General features: G+C 46.8%; 1 protein-coding gene across 9 annotated transcripts in view; it reads left to right on the forward strand.

Moving 5' to 3' along the window:
- ABCC9 (ATP binding cassette subfamily C member 9) overlaps positions 1-20,115 on the forward strand; it is a 107,269-nt gene that overhangs the window by 53,921 nt on the left and 33,233 nt on the right. For 5 of the 9 annotated variants that reach the window (XM_048499510.1, XM_048499514.1, XM_048499513.1 and 2 more), the window contains 11 exons: positions 4,921-5,019; positions 8,405-8,489; positions 8,678-8,758; positions 9,191-9,328; positions 10,283-10,408; positions 11,841-11,937; positions 13,799-14,058; positions 15,460-15,608; positions 18,048-18,117; positions 18,325-18,482; positions 19,126-19,218. In XM_048499510.1, the coding sequence (XP_048355467.1) occupies positions 4,921-5,019; positions 8,405-8,489; positions 8,678-8,758; positions 9,191-9,328; positions 10,283-10,408; positions 11,841-11,937; positions 13,799-14,058; positions 15,460-15,608; positions 18,048-18,117; positions 18,325-18,482; positions 19,126-19,218 (1,356 nt within the window). Of the gene's footprint in view, positions 1-4,920; positions 5,020-8,404; positions 8,490-8,677; positions 8,759-9,190; positions 9,329-10,282; positions 10,409-11,840; positions 11,944-13,798; positions 14,059-15,459; positions 15,609-18,047; positions 18,118-18,324; positions 18,483-19,125; positions 19,219-20,115 lie in introns of all 9 variants that reach the window. The other 4 variants (XM_048499509.1, XM_048499512.1, XM_048499511.1 and 1 more) reach the window with 1 other exon arrangement.

A 20,115-nucleotide genomic window follows, 5' to 3' on the forward strand; every position in this document is an offset into this window, starting at 1 on the left:
CACCTCGGTTATATGGACTCCCCAAAATCCACAAGGAATCCATCCCACTCAGACCTATTGTGAGTGTGATTGGTTCCCCCACATATGAACTGGCAAAATTCTTGACTTCACAGTTACAAAGCCACATTGGACACACAGCGCATTATGTTAAAGACTCAGCCCACTTCATCGAAAAAATTAGCAATCTCCATCTCAACCCTAGTGACAGACTTATCAGCTTTGATGTTGTCTCACTGTTCACCAAAGTTCCAGTGAAAGACACACTTGCACTCATCAGCCAAATGTTTCCAGATGACATCACTGCTTTATTTCAACACTGCCTAACAACCAGCTACTTCCAAGGGGACAATGATTATTATGAGCAGACCGATGGGGTGGCCATGGGAAGCCCCCTCAGCCCACTGATAGCCAATTTTTACATGGAACATTTTGAGAAAGAAGCCCTCAACACAGCACCCAGGAAATCTGCAACTTGGTTCCAATTTGTGGATGACACTTTTACAATCTGGAGCCATGGTGAGGAGGAACTGCTGAATTTTCTGAACCACCTTAACAGCATCCACCCAAACATACAATTTACCATAGAAACTGAAAAAGAAGGGAAACTGCCTTTTTTAGATGTCTTGGTCTTTCATGACCCAACCACCAACTGGGCCACACAGTATACAGAAAACCGACACACAGAGACTGGTATCTACATAAAAACTCCAACCATCATCCACAACAGAAAAAGGGCATAATCAAAACTCTGACAGATTGTGCAAAACGAATCTGTGAACCTCATCTCCTCCCTGATGAAATCAACCATCTAGACTGGGCTCTGCAGGCTAATGGCTACTCCACAACAGAAATCAGAAGAGCTTTAAGACCAAGAGAAACCAAGAGGACTAAGGAGAAACAGTCTACCACAGGAAAAATATTTCTACCATACATCAAGGGAATCACAGATCAAATAGGGAAACTGATGAAAAAGCATTACCTACAAAACCATTTTCAAACCCACCAGGAAAATACAGCAGATGCTACGCTCAGCAAAGGACAAGAGAGACCCCCTCACTTCTGCAGGAGTATATTGCATACCCTGTAGCTGTGGAAAGGTCTACATAGGAACCACAAAACGCAGCATTCAGACCCGTATTAAGGAACACGAAAGACACTGTTGGCTTAACCATCCTGAAAAATCTGCAGTTGCAGAACATGTGTTAAGCAATTCTTAAATTCTGGACAATTCAGAAGCCTACTATGCCAGACTGCACAGGGAGGCCATTGAAATTCACAAACACCAGGACAATTTCAATAAGAAAGAAGAGACTTTGAAGATTAGCAGGGCCTGGCTCCCAGTACTTAAAAAATGGACTGATAACCCCACCTGCAATACAATGCACTCAACCACACCTTTGCATAGCAAGTTCCACCCAAACAGTTAATGATTGGTTCCCCACCCTGGGACATGGACAATATACCACACTAAACTTTCCCTTCTCACTTAGACCCAGTAAGAAACAAACTTTTCTCTGTGATACATCTCTGAAGATGCCAGCCACAGATGCAGGCGAAACGTTAGGAACAAAATCTACCAGACCACAGCCACACAGCCCGGAAAACCCTCCAGAACCAACCATGCCTTCCTTGAAAATTGCTGCCATCTGGAGTGAAAGGGATGGGGCCCGCAATCTGGACATGACCCACCCACCCTAGCGGAGGAAGGGGAAGGTGAGGGAGGGTCTGGGGATTTGCTGGACCAAGCACTCTGACAAAACGTGGATCATGCCTCCCAGTGTGTTTTAAGTTAGGTAATTCACCTGCAAGGGAAGGGAGTGAAAAGGACAGGGTCAGCCACGTAGACATGGCCCACCCACCCTAGCAGAGGAAGGGAAATGTTAGGGAGGGATGGGGCGGGGTGCCATGCAAGGGAACGGGAGAGAGGGAGGGGAGCGAGGGGCCCCTTGCCCCTCCCCTCCCTTGCAAGCATTGTGCAATGATACATGTTTGAACTGTTCGCTTCCCCTTTTCTTCCTTTTCCACCTCACCAGACTGAGCCACAGCAACGCGTGGCAGGGCCCGCTAATATGATATGAATTTTCAGGTGGATTCTAGGGTTGCTACCCCATGACTGGAAACCAATGGGGGATCACCGGAGGCAAAGACTTCACTTTTGGTATTGTACTTACACCATGACATCATTGCCAGCATGACATCATCATACCAGAGTAATGCTCTACCATTCACCCCAAACTCTATGGTTTAACCATTGGGTTTGGGCAATGTTCTGGTATCAGCAGTGATATTCTGGTGTTGGTATGATGCCAATTGTTCTCCCGTCTCCCTAGGCATCCTCCCTCCCCACTACAAAATAGAGCCAGCAAGGGCTGTGATGTTTCCTGCCAAGGTCTCCCTAAACGGACACCAGTTTGTGAAATATCCTCCTCTTTTTATATATAATCTTAGAGGCAGAATTGTGCAAATGAAGAGTCCAGATGAAATAGTATCGTTTCACCTTGTACTTACTGCTTTTCATGATCCAGCACTTTTGTTCCACAGCCTTATTGTTTTGCCTACTGAGAATTCATAATATTGTGATGGACGCTAATCTACAAAATTATAAACTGAACAAATTGATGTCAGTAGTTAAGACACTACTAGGTTCCTATTTGTTAGGTCTTGGACCTTTGACAAATAAACGGACTCTGGATTCTTGATCAGAAGTTTTTTATTGAAGGCAACAAGTCCCAAGCTTGAGAAACCCAGTTCTGGGGAATCTGGCTTTCCTAGGCTGTTTTATCCCCACTCGAAGCCCACTCTTGTTTTCCCAGCAAAAGGCCAGGCGCCTCAAGGACGCAAGAGAGAAAGATATGCCACCTGCTAAGCCTCCCGCCTGCAGTTCAATGGATATTTCCTGTTGCCCAAGGCCGGGAGACTTCACAGGGTTATTCGCCTGCTTATCTACAATTGGTGTTAAGCAGTAAACATCAATTAGTGTATACATCAGGTTATATATCAAACAGAATACAGTGGAGAACCAGGCACCAATCAGGCTTTGGTCCTGACACTATTGTAGTATACATTATGATCTGATTTGGGGAGACCAAGGGCTTTTCTGTTTTAAGTCTCACAGAGACCTTGGCTAGCTTGCATCTGTCTGAATTGGATCTTACTGTTTTTGATTCCATTGATATTGCCATTCAATTGCTCCCCATACTATATGGTTTGGGATATTTTTGTATTATGTGCAACTGGGCCTGGCTTGCTCCAGAGCCTGGGATGCAGGTATGACACATATACCTGGGATGCAGGTATGATACACAGACATGCTGAGACCAAACGATGTCACCAATAATAACTCATCAAATTTCCGTGTCAGCGAAAGCAATTCTACTCCAGTTGTGAATGCAATGATCATTGGAAAATAGGGAAAGTATTAAAAAGTACTGCTGAACAGTTACTCATCTTGTTACCCATTTTAAAGTGCATTTGCAGAACAACCATTCCATTTGAGTCTGGGGAATTCACATTTCTTTTACATTAGGATGCAAAAAACTTTGGTGGCTTGCTGGATAGCAAATGTCAGTGTCTCAAAGGTCAGAGCTCAAATGGCAAAACTCAGTTTCCGTATTTGGAGTTGGATATCAGTCGAAAATTCACGGCTCGCCCAATTTCATTCCAGAATCAAGCGATCAGATGTGCAGATGTTCACTGAACTTATGTTGGAATTTCATTTCAGCTTTAATTCATAGCATCTGTGGAAATGATTGGGAACCGCTGGGTTGGATTCAGCCCATTGCTTGGCACCTGATAACTGAAGGACAATTATTAACATAGTTTAACCATTTTTAAAGCTTTCTAAACTCCTAAAATGTGAGAATGGGTGGGGTTATTTCATAATCTTCTAACCAACATTCCATTTTTTTTCATAGTACCCAGATTTCTTTTTATCCCGTTGTCGAGAGCAACCTCTGAATCTGATTTGATAAGTCATAATAGTACTCTTCAAAACATTGAGAGCCGAACGAAAGATCGGCAAATATTCGGCAGTCCAACGAATCTACCATATTAGCCATTCAAATTTTGAACAAAAAAATTTCAGTTCAGATTTTGAATTTATCTTTGGAAAGGGACCTTTGTAAGTTTTGATATGGGAATATTCAGACTTGGCCTCTCTCAATAGTATTGGTTTGGGCAGGCTTCCCATATAAAATCTCAGCGGTTAAATACGAATTGCCCTTGTGTATCATCTATCCAATGTTGTCGAATTGGCAAAGTATTAACTACAATCAAACAGAAATACCCTTGCATACCAATCATCAAACAGTATTAAACAAGATAGGCCAGTGATTTTTCAGATTATCATCTCAGGATTCAAGATTATTGGGGAAAAATTAGATTAAAAATGGCTGACCAGATTTGTCAAAGGAGAGATGGTCCACCATGCTGATCTTTCTTCAGCATATTGGATGCATTCTGAGCTCACACGGTGATCCAGTCACACTTTGCGGAACATTCTTTGGAATCCTCTACATCGTGCTCAGAGAAATCAATGTGGAAATGTGCCTTGTAGGTAAATCTCATATAAATTGAACTGGCCAACACCTGCCAGGCTACCCTACCACCAGTGTCCACATTACATGAGTTCAGAGGTAAAAGAGGAATTCCTGGTTTAAGGCTGAGGTCATAATTCTTGCATGCTAACGTACCTTAAAGGAAGTGCAGATAAACAAGACAGGTCTGGAGACGGGGAGAAACCTTGAGGCAGAGAGAGGGTGCTCTTTTAACCTAATCATATCCTTCAAACCTTTCCTCCTTGGTTCTGATGCCTGCTAATTGTTTGCGTGCTTTTGCTTCTTACCGAGCTCCGTGCGCATTGGCCAGAAGAAGCCAATTTCCCATGACTTACCATGCATGTATATGCACTTCTTTCTTCAGGAGCAGATATGCAGTGGCTTACGCAGCCCAGAAGCCCTGGCTCCTAAACGCCACTGTGGAAGAAAACATTACCTTTGGCAGCCCATTTAATAAACAAAGGTAAAGCACAATTTCTCTTGTACAGCTGTTAGAATTGCAACTACTGTCTTGATTAAAGCTAAAAGACAAGTGGAGATGTCCAGGCTGATGGAAAACACAAGGCTTCATGCAGGATTGGGTTTTTTTTTTAAAAAAAGGAGGAAGACAACTTAGTGTTCTGTACAGGATAGGCAGAAGTTGGTGTGCATTAGAAAATCGCCCTTGGTCCCAAAGCACCTCTACATATTATCCCGCAGGGCCTGTAAGACCGAGTTATTCCGCCGGGCTTTTGGGGAGGCCGGCTGCTGATAGGTGCCCATTAACAACTGAGATCCGCTGTTCCCCTCTCAGAGTTGGAGGAGTTAAAGATTGAACGCTGTCTGTTTTAAATATTTATGAACTTGGAGCGCTGCATTTTAACCGGTATATATAAATTTTAGCATTTTATTCTGTTTATCCACTTGTATGTATTTATGTTGTAAACCGCCCTGAGCCCTTTGGGGGAGGGCGGTATAAAAGTGGAATAAATAAATAAATAAAAATTATTATTATTATTATTATTATTATTATTATTATTATTATTATTATTATTATTATTATTATTATTATTATTATTACTACTACTACTACTACTACTACTATTACTATTACTATTACTGTTGTTGTTGTTGTTGTTGTTTAATTTTATATACCGCCCTCCCCCTGAGGGCTCAGGGCGGTTTACAACAAGGTTAAAACATAAATTAAAACATAATTTAAATATTAATTACATAAAAACAGAACCCATTTAAAAATGTGGATGGCGTCTGGCTACCCCCTCCCCGCTTGTGCCCACGTCTGGCTACCCCCTCCCCCCTTGTGCCCCCCTTGTGCCCCCCTTGTGCCCCCCTTGTGCCCCTCCCCCCCTTGTGCCCACATGGTAGATGTATTTTTAACCAGGCTGGCCAAACGCCTGGCGGAACAGGTCCGTCTTGCAGGCCCTGCGGAAACTCTGTAAGTCCCGCAGGGCCCTGGTCTCCCTAGGGAGCCTGTTCCACCAGGTAGGGGCCAGGGCTGAAAAGGCCCTGCCCCTTGTCAAGGCCAGCCTGATCATTTTTGGGCCAGGGATTTCTTTCACAAACGCAGCCCACTGGGTTGTTTTATCAAGGGTTTAAGGATAGAGGAAAAAGCTTCAACCCTGTCCTCCTGTACCATCTTCTCACTGGAGAAGTTACTACTGTGGGAGAAAACTTACAGGTTCCTACAGTGCTCCTCAAGAGCCAGGGTGATGTAATGGTAAAGGTAGACTAGGATCTGGGAAACCCAGGTCTGAGTTGTCCCGGTCTGCTGAATTCAGGAAGCGTTGAGTTACATCCAGTAGCAGGCGCGACCTTGGAGGAGGGAGAGAACATGCTTACTGAATGTCTCAGAGGAACAAGTCCTGTGCAGGTCAGAAGAAACAGCCGAGGGTCAAACATAGGTCAGGTAATGCCAACTGGACTGGGATCATTGAGTCCAGGGATAGCAGCCCAGGAGCAGGTGCAGCACAAAGTCAGAGGCTTTCGACAAAGCTGCTCCTGCAATGTCAGATTCCATTGTCTGCCTTTTATGAGTCTCCTCCTCAGCTCAGTCTGGCTCCTGGAAGAGCTGAGAGCATCTCTGAGCCGCTAGCCTCATACTCAGAGGTGGGATCCAGCAGGTTCCCGAGAGTAGGTTACTAATTATTTGTGTGTGCCGAGAGGGGGTTACTAATTGGTGATTTTGCCATGTGATTTTTGCCTTAGTTATGCCCCTCCTCTCAGCAGTAGCGTGCAGAACTTGAAGCAGTCTAGCAGGAGGTGCACCGGCGTGCATGGCAGCCTGCGCCTGGTGCATTCGTTTCCCGCCCAAGGACCGGCGCAGCAGCTGCGTCCTTGCCACAGCCCCGCCCAGCAATGCCCCGCCCCCGGAATCCCCGACCACGCCCCTGTCGTGCCCCGCCCAGCCCCATTGGCGCTACGCCACAGTTTGAATCCCACCACCACGGGAACCTGTTACTAAAATGTTTGGATCCCACCACTGCTCATACTGCATCTTTTATCTTGCAACCCCTGAGGGCCACAGACTTGGAGTTGCTTAACCAGTTGAGGTGAGCTGGGTGGGCTATTGGCTCTGATAGCTATAGCTGGGGGTGATCATATCCGCACTTCGTCCCTCTGCTCTCAACCTGTCTCTGCATCGCCACCCTGTGAAACTTTGAATTGCTCTTGGAGCTCAATCAGCTGGGGCTCTGATGCATCCGGGTCTCAATTGGCCATGCTGGCAGGGGCTGATGGGAATTGTAGTCCATAACATCTGGAGTGCCAAAGGTTCGCCACCACGGCCATAGAAACTTGCTGGGTAACCTTGGACCAGTCAAACTCTCAGCTTTGACTCCAGCAAGTGCTTGGATGGGGGACCACCAAGGAATAACAGGGGTGCGACACGGAGGTAGGCAATGGCCAACCCCCTCTGAAACAGCTCTTGCCTTGGAAACCCCAGGGGGTCGCCATAAATTGGCTGCAACTTGATGGCAAACAAAAAAAGGTATTGCAGAGGAGGAAAGGGTTAAAATTCCCCTTCCTTCTTTGTCTCTTCCCATGCCATTCTCCTTGATAAAGCAATCCTGAAAGGCAGATTTGCAAAAGAAAATAGGTCATTAAAGTGGACATGACAGAGAAAGTTAATACAGCAGTAGAAGAGCGAGACTCGAATCTTGCTTTTCTGCAGTGGGCCATCTGTCCATCTGAAGCTCTCTTAACATTGCTGTGGTTGTACTAGTCTCCCTTCTTTTAATGTAAAAGGGGAGTGTTGCTATTTGAAAAGCAGGGGCTAGAGGGAATAAGAGCAGAGGCGTAGCTCCAAGGGGACAGGGGCGCTATGCACCGGGCACACGCCCCTGTGGGGGCATGGTGAGGGCATTCTGGAGCGAGGTGGGGTGTTCCGGGGTGGGACAGGGGCGGACGTTGGCGTGGCAGGGGCGGAGAACGAACCAGTGCACCGGACGCATTTCCCCCTTGCTACGCCTCTGAATAAGAGTAATTTCCTTTGGGATTGGATGATTTCCTTTAGCATGGTGTAGTGGTTAAGAATGGCGGACTCTAATGTGGAGGTCTGGGTCTGATTGCCCACTCCTGTACATAAGTGGTGAACTCTTATCTGGTGAACTGGATTTGTTTCCCCGTTTCTACATATGAAGCCTTACAGGAGAGAAAGGTAGGAGGATAAATCCAAATTCCTCCCCCTCCTTTTCTCTTGCCATTAAAAACGATCTATTAAGTGTTTTATATGGCTTTATGTTACATTTCCTGCCCCCTCCAGCTGTCACCTGCTGAGGGTGGGATTTTGGAAAGCAGTGCTGCTATCAAGAACCAATTTGCATCAAAAGTGTCTCCTGTTCTTCCAACAGGTACAAAGCTGTCACAGACGCCTGCTCACTGCAACCAGATATTGACCTTCTGCCTTTTGGGGATCAGACTGAAATCGGAGAAAGGGTAAACAGAGAATGAGGAAACCATTGTTATGGTCTTGTCCTGGTGTCTTGAAAATGCCACTGCTTACAGTGGTTATGTACACATTCAAATACAACAGTTTTATACCCAAGCACTGGAACAAGAGTTCGTTCGTTCGTTCGTTCGTTCGTTCGTTCGTTCATTCATTCATTCTCTGCTGTATCCATTAGGGAATTAACTTAAGTGGAGGCCAGAGGCAACGTATCTGTGTCGCACGAGCACTCTACCAGAACACCAGCCTTGTCTTCCTGGTAAGATTTGTCTCTTTCGGGTGTTGACTATATGCCTTCATTAACCATTCAAATTTTCAGCCTTTCATTAGGGATTCAATGACGTTGTAATTCAAAATCCCATCAGGGAACAATCCTCCCAAAGTGGCTTCTGTGTTCAGACAGAGCTGTTGCAGTGTAGCATTAAAATCCATGAACTGTCCACTGACATTACAAAAAAATCCTAAACTCTAGATCTGGTCTAGAGCAGGCTGGGTCGCTTTATTATGATGTCATCAGCACCGTATGCTAGCCTAGGGGATTCAATCCCTGCTGTGGCATTCCCAAGATTTGTTCTATACCTGAACACATAAATCTGAATATTCGATGCAGCTGTTCGTCTTTTGTGAGACACTGTTGGTTGAATAATGATATCTTGTCCCTAATGGTCTTTCTCCACCTGTATCATTGCAGGATGACCCGTTTTCTGCCTTGGACATTCACCTGAGTGATCACCTGATGCAAGAAGGTATCCTGAAGTTTCTCAAGGATGACAAAAGGACCCTTGTATTAGTGACTCACAAACTGCAGTACCTGCCACATGCAGATTGGGTAAGAGATAATCTACTTCCTGCCTCCGATTGCAGAATTGAAAGCCAGCAAGGTCTAATAGTTTATGTGTTTAACTTTTCTTCTTCTTCTTCTTCTTCTTCTTCTTCTTCTTCTTCTTCTTCTTCTTCTTCTTCTTCTTCTTCTTCTTCTTCTTCTTCTTCTTCTTCTTCTTCTTCTTCTTCTTCTTCTTCTTCTTCTTCTTCTCCTCCTCCTCCTCCTCCTCCTCCTCCTTCTTCTTCTTCTCCTCCTCCTCCTCCTCCTTCTTCTTCTTCTCCTCCTTCTTCTCCTCCTCCTCCTCCTCCTCCTCCTCCTCCTCCTCCTCCTCCTCCTCCTCCTCCTCCTCCTCCTCCTCCTCCTCCTCCTTCATTGTAGCAGCCTCTGGGATTGGAGGTGGCGGCTGGGCATGATTCCTTTGTTCTTTGCTTTCTCCATTGCCTAGAGACACCTTTGCTGTTGGAAAAAGGAAGCCTGGGGCATCTAGAAATGGACCCTCTAACAGACTGTGTGCTCTACCATGCCAGCTTCCAGCCTTTCTTGCTGATGCAGTTTTACAGCTTAACTTGAGCATTTAAATATGCCATAAGGATCCAATCCAGATATGGCCTACAGAACTGCACAGCCGGGTCATCTTGTCTCCCCCTGCACAATGCCTTTTTAAGTGCTATACAGATTCAAGCCCTCCAGTATTTTAAAATGGCACAGTTCGTCTCTAAAATGCCATTGATTTCCACAGGTTGGACTTGTGGACACTGTAATGTCTCATTTGGCCCTAAGTTATTTTTTCTGCGTATCTGGGGAGCCCCCAGAGACCAGTCCCTTCTCTGTGAGTGGTCCCATTGTACGTTTTTTGTCATCCGCACAGAGGTCTGTCAATTTACCGTTAGATGAAGGGATAATGGACATTTTCCAATTAACGAAGAAGTAAGTAACTGTGTTTTATTGCCTCCATCCTAGATCATTGCCATGAAAGATGGAACTGTGCTTAGAGAAGGGACATTGAAGGATATCCAAAACAATGACGTCGAGCTATATGAACACTGGAAAACTCTGATGAATCGCCAAGATCAGGAATTAGAAAAGGTAACTTCAAGCAACTAACAACTCAAGCCTTCCGATTAATATTTTGGCCCTTTATGCATGCCGTGCTTACCCCGTGGTTGTTAGCTTCACAATGAAATTTTCCCACTTATTTTGTTAAAAACAGGATTCTCCTGCTGTCAAGGGTCCCCAGCCGACCCAATCCACCATTTTACCCACCCCTTCTCTCTGTACAACTTCCAGCTGAGGAATTTACTCTCTGCTACCTTCGTACATGTGTGTGTTGTCTTTGGTCTAGCATAACATCTTATGAGTTTCTCCAGATGCAAGACTAGAAGCACCATTGGTCTGCTCCAGCAGGGCTCTTCTAATGTTCCTAGGATGCTGGACTGGATGGACCAATGATCTGATCCAGCAGGGCACTTCTGATGTTCTTAGGATGCTGGACTGGATGGACCACCGGAGCAGCAGTGGCGTAGGAGGTTAAGAGCTCGTGTATCTAATCTGGAGGAACCGGGTTTGATTCCCAGCTCTGCCGCCTGAGCTGTGGAGGCTTATCTGGGGAATTCAGATTAGCCTGTACACTCCCACAAACGCCAGCTGGGATACCTTGGGCTAGTCACAGCTTCTCGGAGCTCTCTCATCCCCACCTACCTCACAGGGTGTTTGTTGTGAGGGGGGAATGGCAAGGAGATTGTAAGCCCCTTTGAGTCTCTTACAGGAGAGATGGGGGAGATATAAATCCAAACTCCTCCTCCTCCTCCTCCTCCTCCTCCTCCTCCTCTTCTTCTTCTTCTTCTTCTGATCCAGCAGACCTAATGTTCCTAGGATGCTGGACTAATTGGATCCCTGATCTAGCAGGGATCTGTTTATGTTCTCATGTTCTTAGTCTAGCCTACATCAAAAGGTTGTTGTGAGAATAAAATGGAGGATGGGCGAACTTCATATGCTACCTAGTATAACCCCCCAAAATGTATAACCGGGCTAGATTTAAAGCAACAGTTTACAATTGTAGCCCGGTTATAGGGGTTTTTTTGTATTGTATTAGGTGGTTTGTGTTCCATAACCCATATACTAGGAGCCCTATATGCTGCCTTGGGAGAAAGGTGAGATAAAAACAATATAGATCAGCATCTTCTGAGCCAGCAACTAACTGCATGCAGTAAACTCCTAATCCTATCAGATCTCGGAAACTAAGCAGGGTCAGCACTGATTCATACTTGAATGGGGGACCACCAGAGAATTCCAGGGTTTCTTTGCAGAGGCAGGCAATGGCGAATCAAGTCCAGTTTTCTTCTGCCTTGAATGTCCTGGGGGAAGGGGGCAGGGTGATCATCATAAGCCAGCTGCGACTTGACGGCACTTTTCATCGCCAGTGAGGTGCAAGGAACCACTCGCTTTAAAGCAGCACAACTCTCCTTTGTTCTCTGTATACCAAAACTTTTTAAAAAAAAGTTTAACATTTGGGTGGCAGGATATGGAAGCTGACCAAACGACTCTGGAAAGGAAGACTCTCCGCAGAGCCATGTACCCAAGAGAATCCAAGGCTCAGCTGGAAGATGAGGATGAAGGTGAGGGTGAGATATTGTCTATACTTGCTTTAATGGTGTCCAGATGTCACTCTTAACCACAGTGTAGGAAACCTGTTCAGGAACCTGGCTTAGTTCTGGGTCTTGGGTGCAATTGGCTTCTCCCCTCCATCCATCCATCCATCCATCCATCCATCCATCCATCCATCCATCCATCCATCCATCCATCCATCCATCCATCCATCCATCCATCCATCCATCCATCCATCCATCCATCCATCCATCCATCCATCCATCCATCCATCCATCCATCCATCCTTCCTTCCTTCCTTCCTTCCTTCCTTCCTTCCTTCCTTCCTTCCTTCCTTCCTTCCTTCCTTCCTTCCTTCCTTCCTTCCTTCCTTCCTTCCTTCCTTCCTTCCTTCCTTCCACCCACCCACCCACCCACCCACCCACCCTTCCTTCCTTCCTTCCTTCCTTCCTTCCTTCCTTCCTTCCTTCCTTCCTTCCTTCCTTCCTTCCTTCCTTCCTTCCTTCCTTCCTTCCTTCCTTCCTTCCTTCCTTCCTTCCTTCCTTCCTTCCTTCCTTCCTTCCTTCCATCCATCCATCCATCCATCCATCCATCCATCCATCCATCCATCCATCCATCCATCCATCCATCCATCCATCCATCCATCCATCCATCCATCCATCCATCCATCCATCCATCCATCCATCCATCCATCCATCCATTCATTCGATTTATACCCCACCCTCCCCCGAAGGCAGAGAATTGTGGGGGGGAAACTAACCCACGTTACCTGTGGCTTAACTGTTACCCATGGAAAAATTAATGAGAATTAGTTTGCCCACTCCAGAGAACTGGAATTCTAAACTTGGATTAAGCTCTGGTTTACGGCCAAACTAGGCATGGTGGCATTCATGGACGTGATTTGTGGATTCCATCACTTTTCACCCTTGGCCTTTGACCCCCTTGACACCCCTCTGGAAGCTGCCGGTCTGGGGCGGATGAGGATATGAGGGTGGGTAATATTTTGGAAGCTTGGTTTATGATGTTTTAATATATTATTTTACATGATGTTTTATGGTTGTTTTTAAGTTTGTACGCTGCCCTGAGACATAGGGCAGGGTCTAAGTTTCTTTTATAAAAAAAAAAAGTGTTAGGAATCACTCTGGGTCACACATGCATGGATCCTTTTTATGACCAATAGGTAAAAGGTCTGCAATCCATTCCCTACAAGGAGAGGCTTAGGGAGATGGGTATGTTTTGTTTGGTGAAGAGAAGGTTAAACGGTGACATGCTAGCCATGTATAGATATTTGAGGGGATGTCATGTTGGGGAGGGAGCAAGCTTGTTTTCTGCTGCTCCAGAGACTAGGACCAGGAGTCATGGGTTCAAGGTGAAGGAAAAGAGATTCCACCTAAACATCAGGAAAAACTTCCTGACAGTAAGGGCTGTTCGACAGTGGAATGCACTACCTCGGAGTGCAGTAGAGTCTCCTGCTATGGAGGTTTTTTAAAGGGAGGCTGGATGGCCATCTGACAGGAGTGCTTTGATTGGGTGTTCCTGCATTGCAGGGGGTTGGACTTGATGACCCTGGGGATCTCTTCCAACTCTAGGATTCTATAATTCTATCATGTTGGTTCTCCTCCTGCACGAAATGGCAGCAGTGGAAGATGAATGTTCTGTTGAAGGCATTACAACTGCAGTGACTCACACACATGTGACGCCCCAAGCTGTTTCACTCTTCAAGCATTGAACATGTATGTGTGAACCAGCTTGTAGATTCTCAGCATATTTAAGCACACACAGGGATAAAGCCTTCCCATGTTATGGGGCCATTTGTGGATCCGAGATTTGTAGGACAGACAAACTGATGAAGTTACGTTTGTGATCCACCAGAGGAAGAAGAGGAGGAGGAAGAAGACGACTCCATGTCTACCGTGATGCGACTCAGGACAAAAATGCCTTGGAAAACCTGCTGGCGATACCTCACCTCCGGAGGATTCCTCTTACTCTTAATGATGATCATTTCTAAACTGTTGAAGCATTCGGTCATTGTTGCCATTGACTACTGGCTGGCCCAGTGGACCTCGAGGAACCAAAACCAGACTCAGACCCAGACTTTTTGTTCTGTAGACGGTTCCATCGAAGACAGCAAGGTAACGGCGGGTGAAAAGGTAACCATTCGGCTTGTAGTCAAGGTGCTTCAGAGAGCAACCAGCACTGCAGAACTCTTATTAAAAAAGGATAGGTTTGAAGAAGAAGAAGAGTTTGGATTTATACCCCCCCCTTTCTTTCCTGTAGGAGACTCAAAGGGGCTTACAGTCTCCTTGCCCTTCCCCCCTCACAACAAACACCCTGTGAGGTGGGTGGGGCTGAGAGAGCTCCGAGAAGCTGTGACTAGCCCCAGGTCACCAAGCTGGCGTGTGTGGGAGTGTACAGGCTAATCTGAATTCCCCAGAGAAGCCTCCACAGCTCAGGCGGCTGAGCTGGGAATCAAACCTGGTTCCTCCAGATTAGATACACGAGCTCTTAACCCCCTACGCCACTGCTGCTCCTTTGGGAGTGATATTGGTCCTTGAGAATGAAGAAGAGTTGGTTTTTATGTTCCACTTATGTCTAATGGAAGGAGTTTCAAAATGGCTTGCAAACTCCTTCCCTTCCTCTCCCCACACCTGGTACCTTGTGAGGTAGGTGGGGCTGAGAGAGTTCTGAGAGAATTGCCAACCTATAGTGAAGCCTGGAGATCTCCTAGATTTACAAATGATCTCCACACAACAGCAGAGGCGTATGGGGGGGAAATGGTGCCCCGAGCCACGCCCCCGGCCTCCGTGCTTTTAAAGGCACGTCTCTGGAGGCTGACAGTGGCTTCTGCTCTCCTCAGGCTCTGGGAAGGGTAGAGGCCAGGCTGCGGGGGGGCTGGAAGGGGGAGGGGCAAGAAGGGCAGTGCCCCCCCCCTGGGTCCCTGGAGGCCGACTCTTGCTCTCCCCAGGGCCTGGGAAGGGCAAAAGCCAGCCAGGAGGGGGAAGGGTGCTGCTGCTGCTTTGTCATTTTCGCGAAGGCATCTGGTCAGGTGGGGGGGCTTATTAGTGACCAGATTAGTTGCGCCCAGGGACAGGGGTTACCCCTTGTCCCCAGGCAGATATGCCACTGCACAAAAGATATAAGTTCTTGTGGAGAAAGTGGCTGCTTTGGAAGGTTATGCCCTGCTGGGGTCCCCCCCCTCCAAATCCCACCCCCTCAGGGCTCCACCCTCAAAATCTCCAGGAATTCCCAACCTGGACTTCACAACTGTAGCTCCCACAGCCATAAAGTACAGATTACAAAACAGGGTTAAAGTCACAGATTCGATTTTTTTCCCACGGCGCTATGTAAACATTGTACTAATTCAAGCAGGAAGCTTGTAGACTACTACAATAGAAGTCTTCTGGAACTATGACCTACCAGCTGGTCCACACTAGAGATGTCAGCGTCATCCCTTTGAGGGTGTTTCATAATCGAAGGAAAACAAAATGGGCTCTTTCCCAGGCTCAGACAGACGTTTCTTGTCGTTTTAACAGAATTGCTACATAGCCGTCTTCAGCGCCCTCAGCGCTGCGGGGATCGTCCTGTGTCTTGTTACTTCATTGAGCGTCGAATGGATGGGCCTCATGGCAGCTAAGAACCTTCACCATAATCTCCTCAACAAGATCATCCTTGGCCCGATCAGGTACAACCGGATGGTGGCTGTGGCAACATGCATCAAGTACCTCATTTGACTCATGCATTTAACATATGGTGACCAGACGTCCCGCTTTTGGCGGGACAGTCCCGCCTTAAAACAATTTGTCCTGCGTCCCGTGGGTTTTTTGAACCATCCCGATTTTTGCCTACCCCGCACGCGGCCTCCCGCACACGCGGCCGCAGGAGCGCACTGCCTTCTGGGGCGCTCCCGTTTCCCGCCCTGTGACAGAACCGGAAACGGGAGCACCCCAGAAGGCAGTCTGCTCCTGCGGCTGCGCACGCATGTGCGCGCGTGTGAGCGCAGCCGGCCTGGTCCCGGTTTACAAAGGTGACAATCTGGTCACCTTAATTTAACACTTGTAGTTCAACCACAGGGGCGTCAGAAATTTGGACCCTGAGAGGCAGGATGCTGGTTAAGGGGTGATGCTTGGAGGTTCAGGCTACCTCCAATCTGAGGGAAGGCCGTGGCTCAGTGGTAAAGCATCTGGTTTGCATGCAGAAGGCATCAACTGAGTCCTTGGCATGTCAAATTAAAAAAGGATCAGCTAGCAAGCGATGGGAAAAACATCTAGCCAAGACTTTAGAGCAGTGATTCCCAACCAGGGTTCCATGGTACCCTGGGGTTCCCTGAGCATGTCCCAGGGGTACCATGAGAATGCTACTGCCTGCCTCCCCCCCACCGGAATCAAATGGATTTTGAAGGGGGGGTTGGAAGCCTCATAGGCTCTCTTTAAACAACACTGAAAAACAGCATTGTTTTATTGCCTAAATTCGGTGTGGATTGGGGGGGTAGATTTAAAGGGAGCTCTCTCTTTAAATCCCCCCAATCCATGCCGAATTTAGGCAAACGAACGCGGCTGTCAACACTGCTTTCCCTCCCCTCCCCCTTCTTGCCACTCCCCCCACCTACAGGCCAAAAACAGAAAAAAACCTTAAAATGAAAAAAAACCAAATGAACCTCAAGGGTACCCTGTGATATGAAGAGGGAGGTCAAGGATACCGCGACGTTGAAAAGGTTGGGAAACACTGCTTTAGAGAGTCCTGCCAGTCTGAGCGGTCAGTAATGACTTTGAAGGACCAACGGTGGGATAAGGTTGAAGCCCAGAGGTATCTAGGCAGTAGATGGTGATCAGCCAGTCAGGGAATGAACTAAGCCATGTCTGGTAGAGTCTAATGGACTTTGGGAGTGGAGTAGACAATGAAGAAGAGTTTAGATTTATATCTCCTCATTTTCTCTCATGTAAGGAGACTCAGAGGGGCTTACAAACTCCTTTCCCCTTCCTCTCCCTGCAACAGACACTTTGTGAGGTAGGTGGGGCCAAAAGAGTTCTGAGAGAACTGTGACTGGCCCAAGGTCATCAAGTAGGAATGTAGGAGCAGGGAAACAAATCCCAGTTCTCCAGATAACAGTCTGCCGCTCATGTGGAGGAATGGGAAATCCAACTTGGTTCTCCAAATTAGAGTCCACTATACCACACTGGCTTGAGGAGACTCAAGGTGGTTTCCAAACGCCTTTCCCTTCCTCTCCCCACAACAGACACCTTATGAGGTAGATGGGGCTTAGAGAGTTCTGAGAGAACTGTAACCCAAGGTTGGAGAGCCAGTGTGGTGCAGTCAACCTTTGAATCCCAGTGTCAGGAAGCAACATCTGGGGAAGGCTTCGGCCTCTATGCCCAGTTGTAGGCCCTCCATTTTAACTGGCTGGCCACTGTATGAAAAAGGATGCTGGACTAGGTTGCTGGTCTGATCCAGCAGGGCTCTTCTTCTGTTCTTAGGGCGTATTTCTCATAATGGCTTATGTAACCTCTATCTGTGGGTTCTGTGGAGCAGAACTCGGAATGAGTTTGCAACAACAAATTAAAAAACAAACAAAATGGTTTACTTTCTTAACATATAACATCAAACATCAAAATTTAACATCACACTTCAAGGTCCTGTTCAGGCTTCATTTCAAGTCCTTCTAGTTACAGTCTTCTGATACTGCCAAGTCCAATTCTTCCTGCAAGTGGGTTGGCTCCTGAAGACTCCAAGGGCTTGATCAACAGGATTCAACATGATGAAGGTTTCCAGGAGAACTCTCACCCATTACAAACACATGAAACCCTGAAACAATAAACTCCAACATTTACAACATAGCAAAAATAAACAACTCCCTTCCCACTAGTTCCCAACAACATTGCAGTTACCTTAACAAGGTGTTAAGGGCTTATACCAATCAAGGTCCGAGTCTGGTAGCCTTGTCTCCTCCAAACTACATGAGCTCTGCAGCCTCCTGCTGCTTTGAGTCTCCACCCCTTTCTGGGTCAACCCATTCTGAGCATGGGGGTTACAGTTGCACTATGAGTCTCAGTGGGAAACACAGACCATAAATAAAATAAACAACATTCTCATTTCATTTTGTTGCTTCGTTTTTTGCACCCAACAGATTCTTTGACACAACACCCCTGGGGCTGATTCTCAATCGCTTTTCTGCAGATACAAATATTATCGATCAGGTGAGCCCATGATTCAGTTTTTGGGGCAGAATGCACGGATCTACCACATGACATAATTTGGCATTTATTTCCCAACTGTTTAAAAAGGCTCCCCATATTTCCCATCTGTTTAAGAAGGGGCCAGGGCAATGTATCTCTGTGTGCTGAAACGCTCGTTTCCCGAATGTTCGTCCTAATCTAACATTTCGCCCATCACCTTCGCAACAGCACATCCCGCCAACTTTGGAGTCGCTCACGCGGTCCACTTTGCTGTGCCTGTCAGCTATTGGGATGATTTCGTATGCCACTCCTTTCTTCCTGCTGGCCCTCATGCCCATCGGGATTGCCTTTTATTTCATTCAGAAATACTTCCGAGTGGCGTCCAAGTGAGTGTTCCGACGTGCCAAATGTCTTTCCAACCTATGCCTATCAATTGATGCTGTTACTACCCTGGTATCGAGCAGAGGTGGGATCCAGCAGGTTCTCACAGGTTCCCGAGAGTAGATTACTAATTATTTGTGGGTGCTGAGAGGGGGTTACTAATTAGTGATTTTGCCACGTGATTTTTGCCTTAGTTACACCCCTCTTCCGCTCCTCAGCAGTAGCGCGCAGAACTTGAAGCAGTCTAGCAGGAGGTGCACCGGTGTGCGTGGCAGCCTGCACCTGTGTGCATTCGTTTCCCACCCGAGGATCGGTGCAGTGGCTGCGTCCTTGCCACAGCCCCGCCCAGCAATACCCTGCCCCCGGAATGCCCGGCCACGCCCCTGTCGTACCCCACCCAGCCCCATTGGCGCTACGCCACTGTTTGAATCCCACCACCATGGGAACCTGTTACTAAAATTTTTGGATCCCACCACTGATATCGAGTGCTATCACCAATTTCTCTTTTTAGACAAAGCAAACTTTGACAAACAAGCTTGAAATAATGGCACCTCTTTTGTGTAAGCTGCTGTTTTCTGGGGGGGTTGTTTTGTTTTGTGGAGGGGTTTTTTTGCTGCTCACTCCTTGCCTTCTGTCCTTTGGGAACAGGGATCTTCAGGAGCTTGACGACAGCACCCAGCTGCCTCTTCTCTGCCACTTCTCAGAAACAGCAGAAGGCCTCACCACCATCAGAGCATTCAGGTTCGTTCTTGAGGACTTCTCTTTGAACGTATGTTAGATAAGACACTGATTCCCAACATGGCACCTGTCAGGGATTTAGTGCCTGCTAATGTGTTTTCTTGGTTTAACCTGCATCTTGGGTCCAAAGGGTCTTGAATGGAACATAATAAAACAAAAACCTTCAGGTCACTTCCTACCAAATGCACCTTGGGTCCAAACCACGAAAGCACTAAGGAAAGGCCAGGAAAGCACTGAGCTCACCTCCAGGAGCTATATCAGGTACTTGTGTTTCCTTCTTAGTAAGGATGCCACACCTTTACTGGCAATTCTTGGGAGCCTAGGGGGTGGGGGATGGAGACCTTTTGGAAACTGCTTCCTGTTTGGAAATCATAGAGATTTTAAAAATGCCTTCAGTATCATGATGTCACTTCCTGTTTTGTCAGCTGTCACTGTTTTGAATCAGGAAGGGTCTTCACGAAGCTGTTTCTGCTCCCATTAACTTCCCACTTCTCCACTTAGTGAGGGTGCGAGACAGGGAGCATTATTGGGAGGTCCCTTGTCCTTGTCATTGTATATTAGTTTGGTCATTAACTCAGATTTCTTTCTTTGGGCTTGGCAATCTCTCCATCAAGAAGTAAACTTTCCTTTTTCTTTGGAAACTGAAACTGAGTGTAATCTCTCTCCCATAGTAAAGAACCAGTCTCTTATTCTGATCATTTCGTGGCAGCACTTGATACTTATCTACTGAGGGAGGTTTAATGCCACCACAGGAAACGACTCCCCTCCAGCCACTACTCAGTGGTGAAGGGGCCCAGAGGAAATCTAGAAGTTGATTGCTACCCTGTTTCTCCGAATATAAGACATCCCCAGAAAATAAGACGTAGTAGAGGTTTTGCTGAAGTGCAAAATATAAGGCAT

Source organism: Sphaerodactylus townsendi, linkage group LG06 (assembly GCF_021028975.2).
Source record: "Sphaerodactylus townsendi isolate TG3544 linkage group LG06, MPM_Stown_v2.3, whole genome shotgun sequence".
Classification (NCBI taxonomy): domain Eukaryota; kingdom Metazoa; phylum Chordata; class Lepidosauria; order Squamata; family Sphaerodactylidae; genus Sphaerodactylus; species Sphaerodactylus townsendi.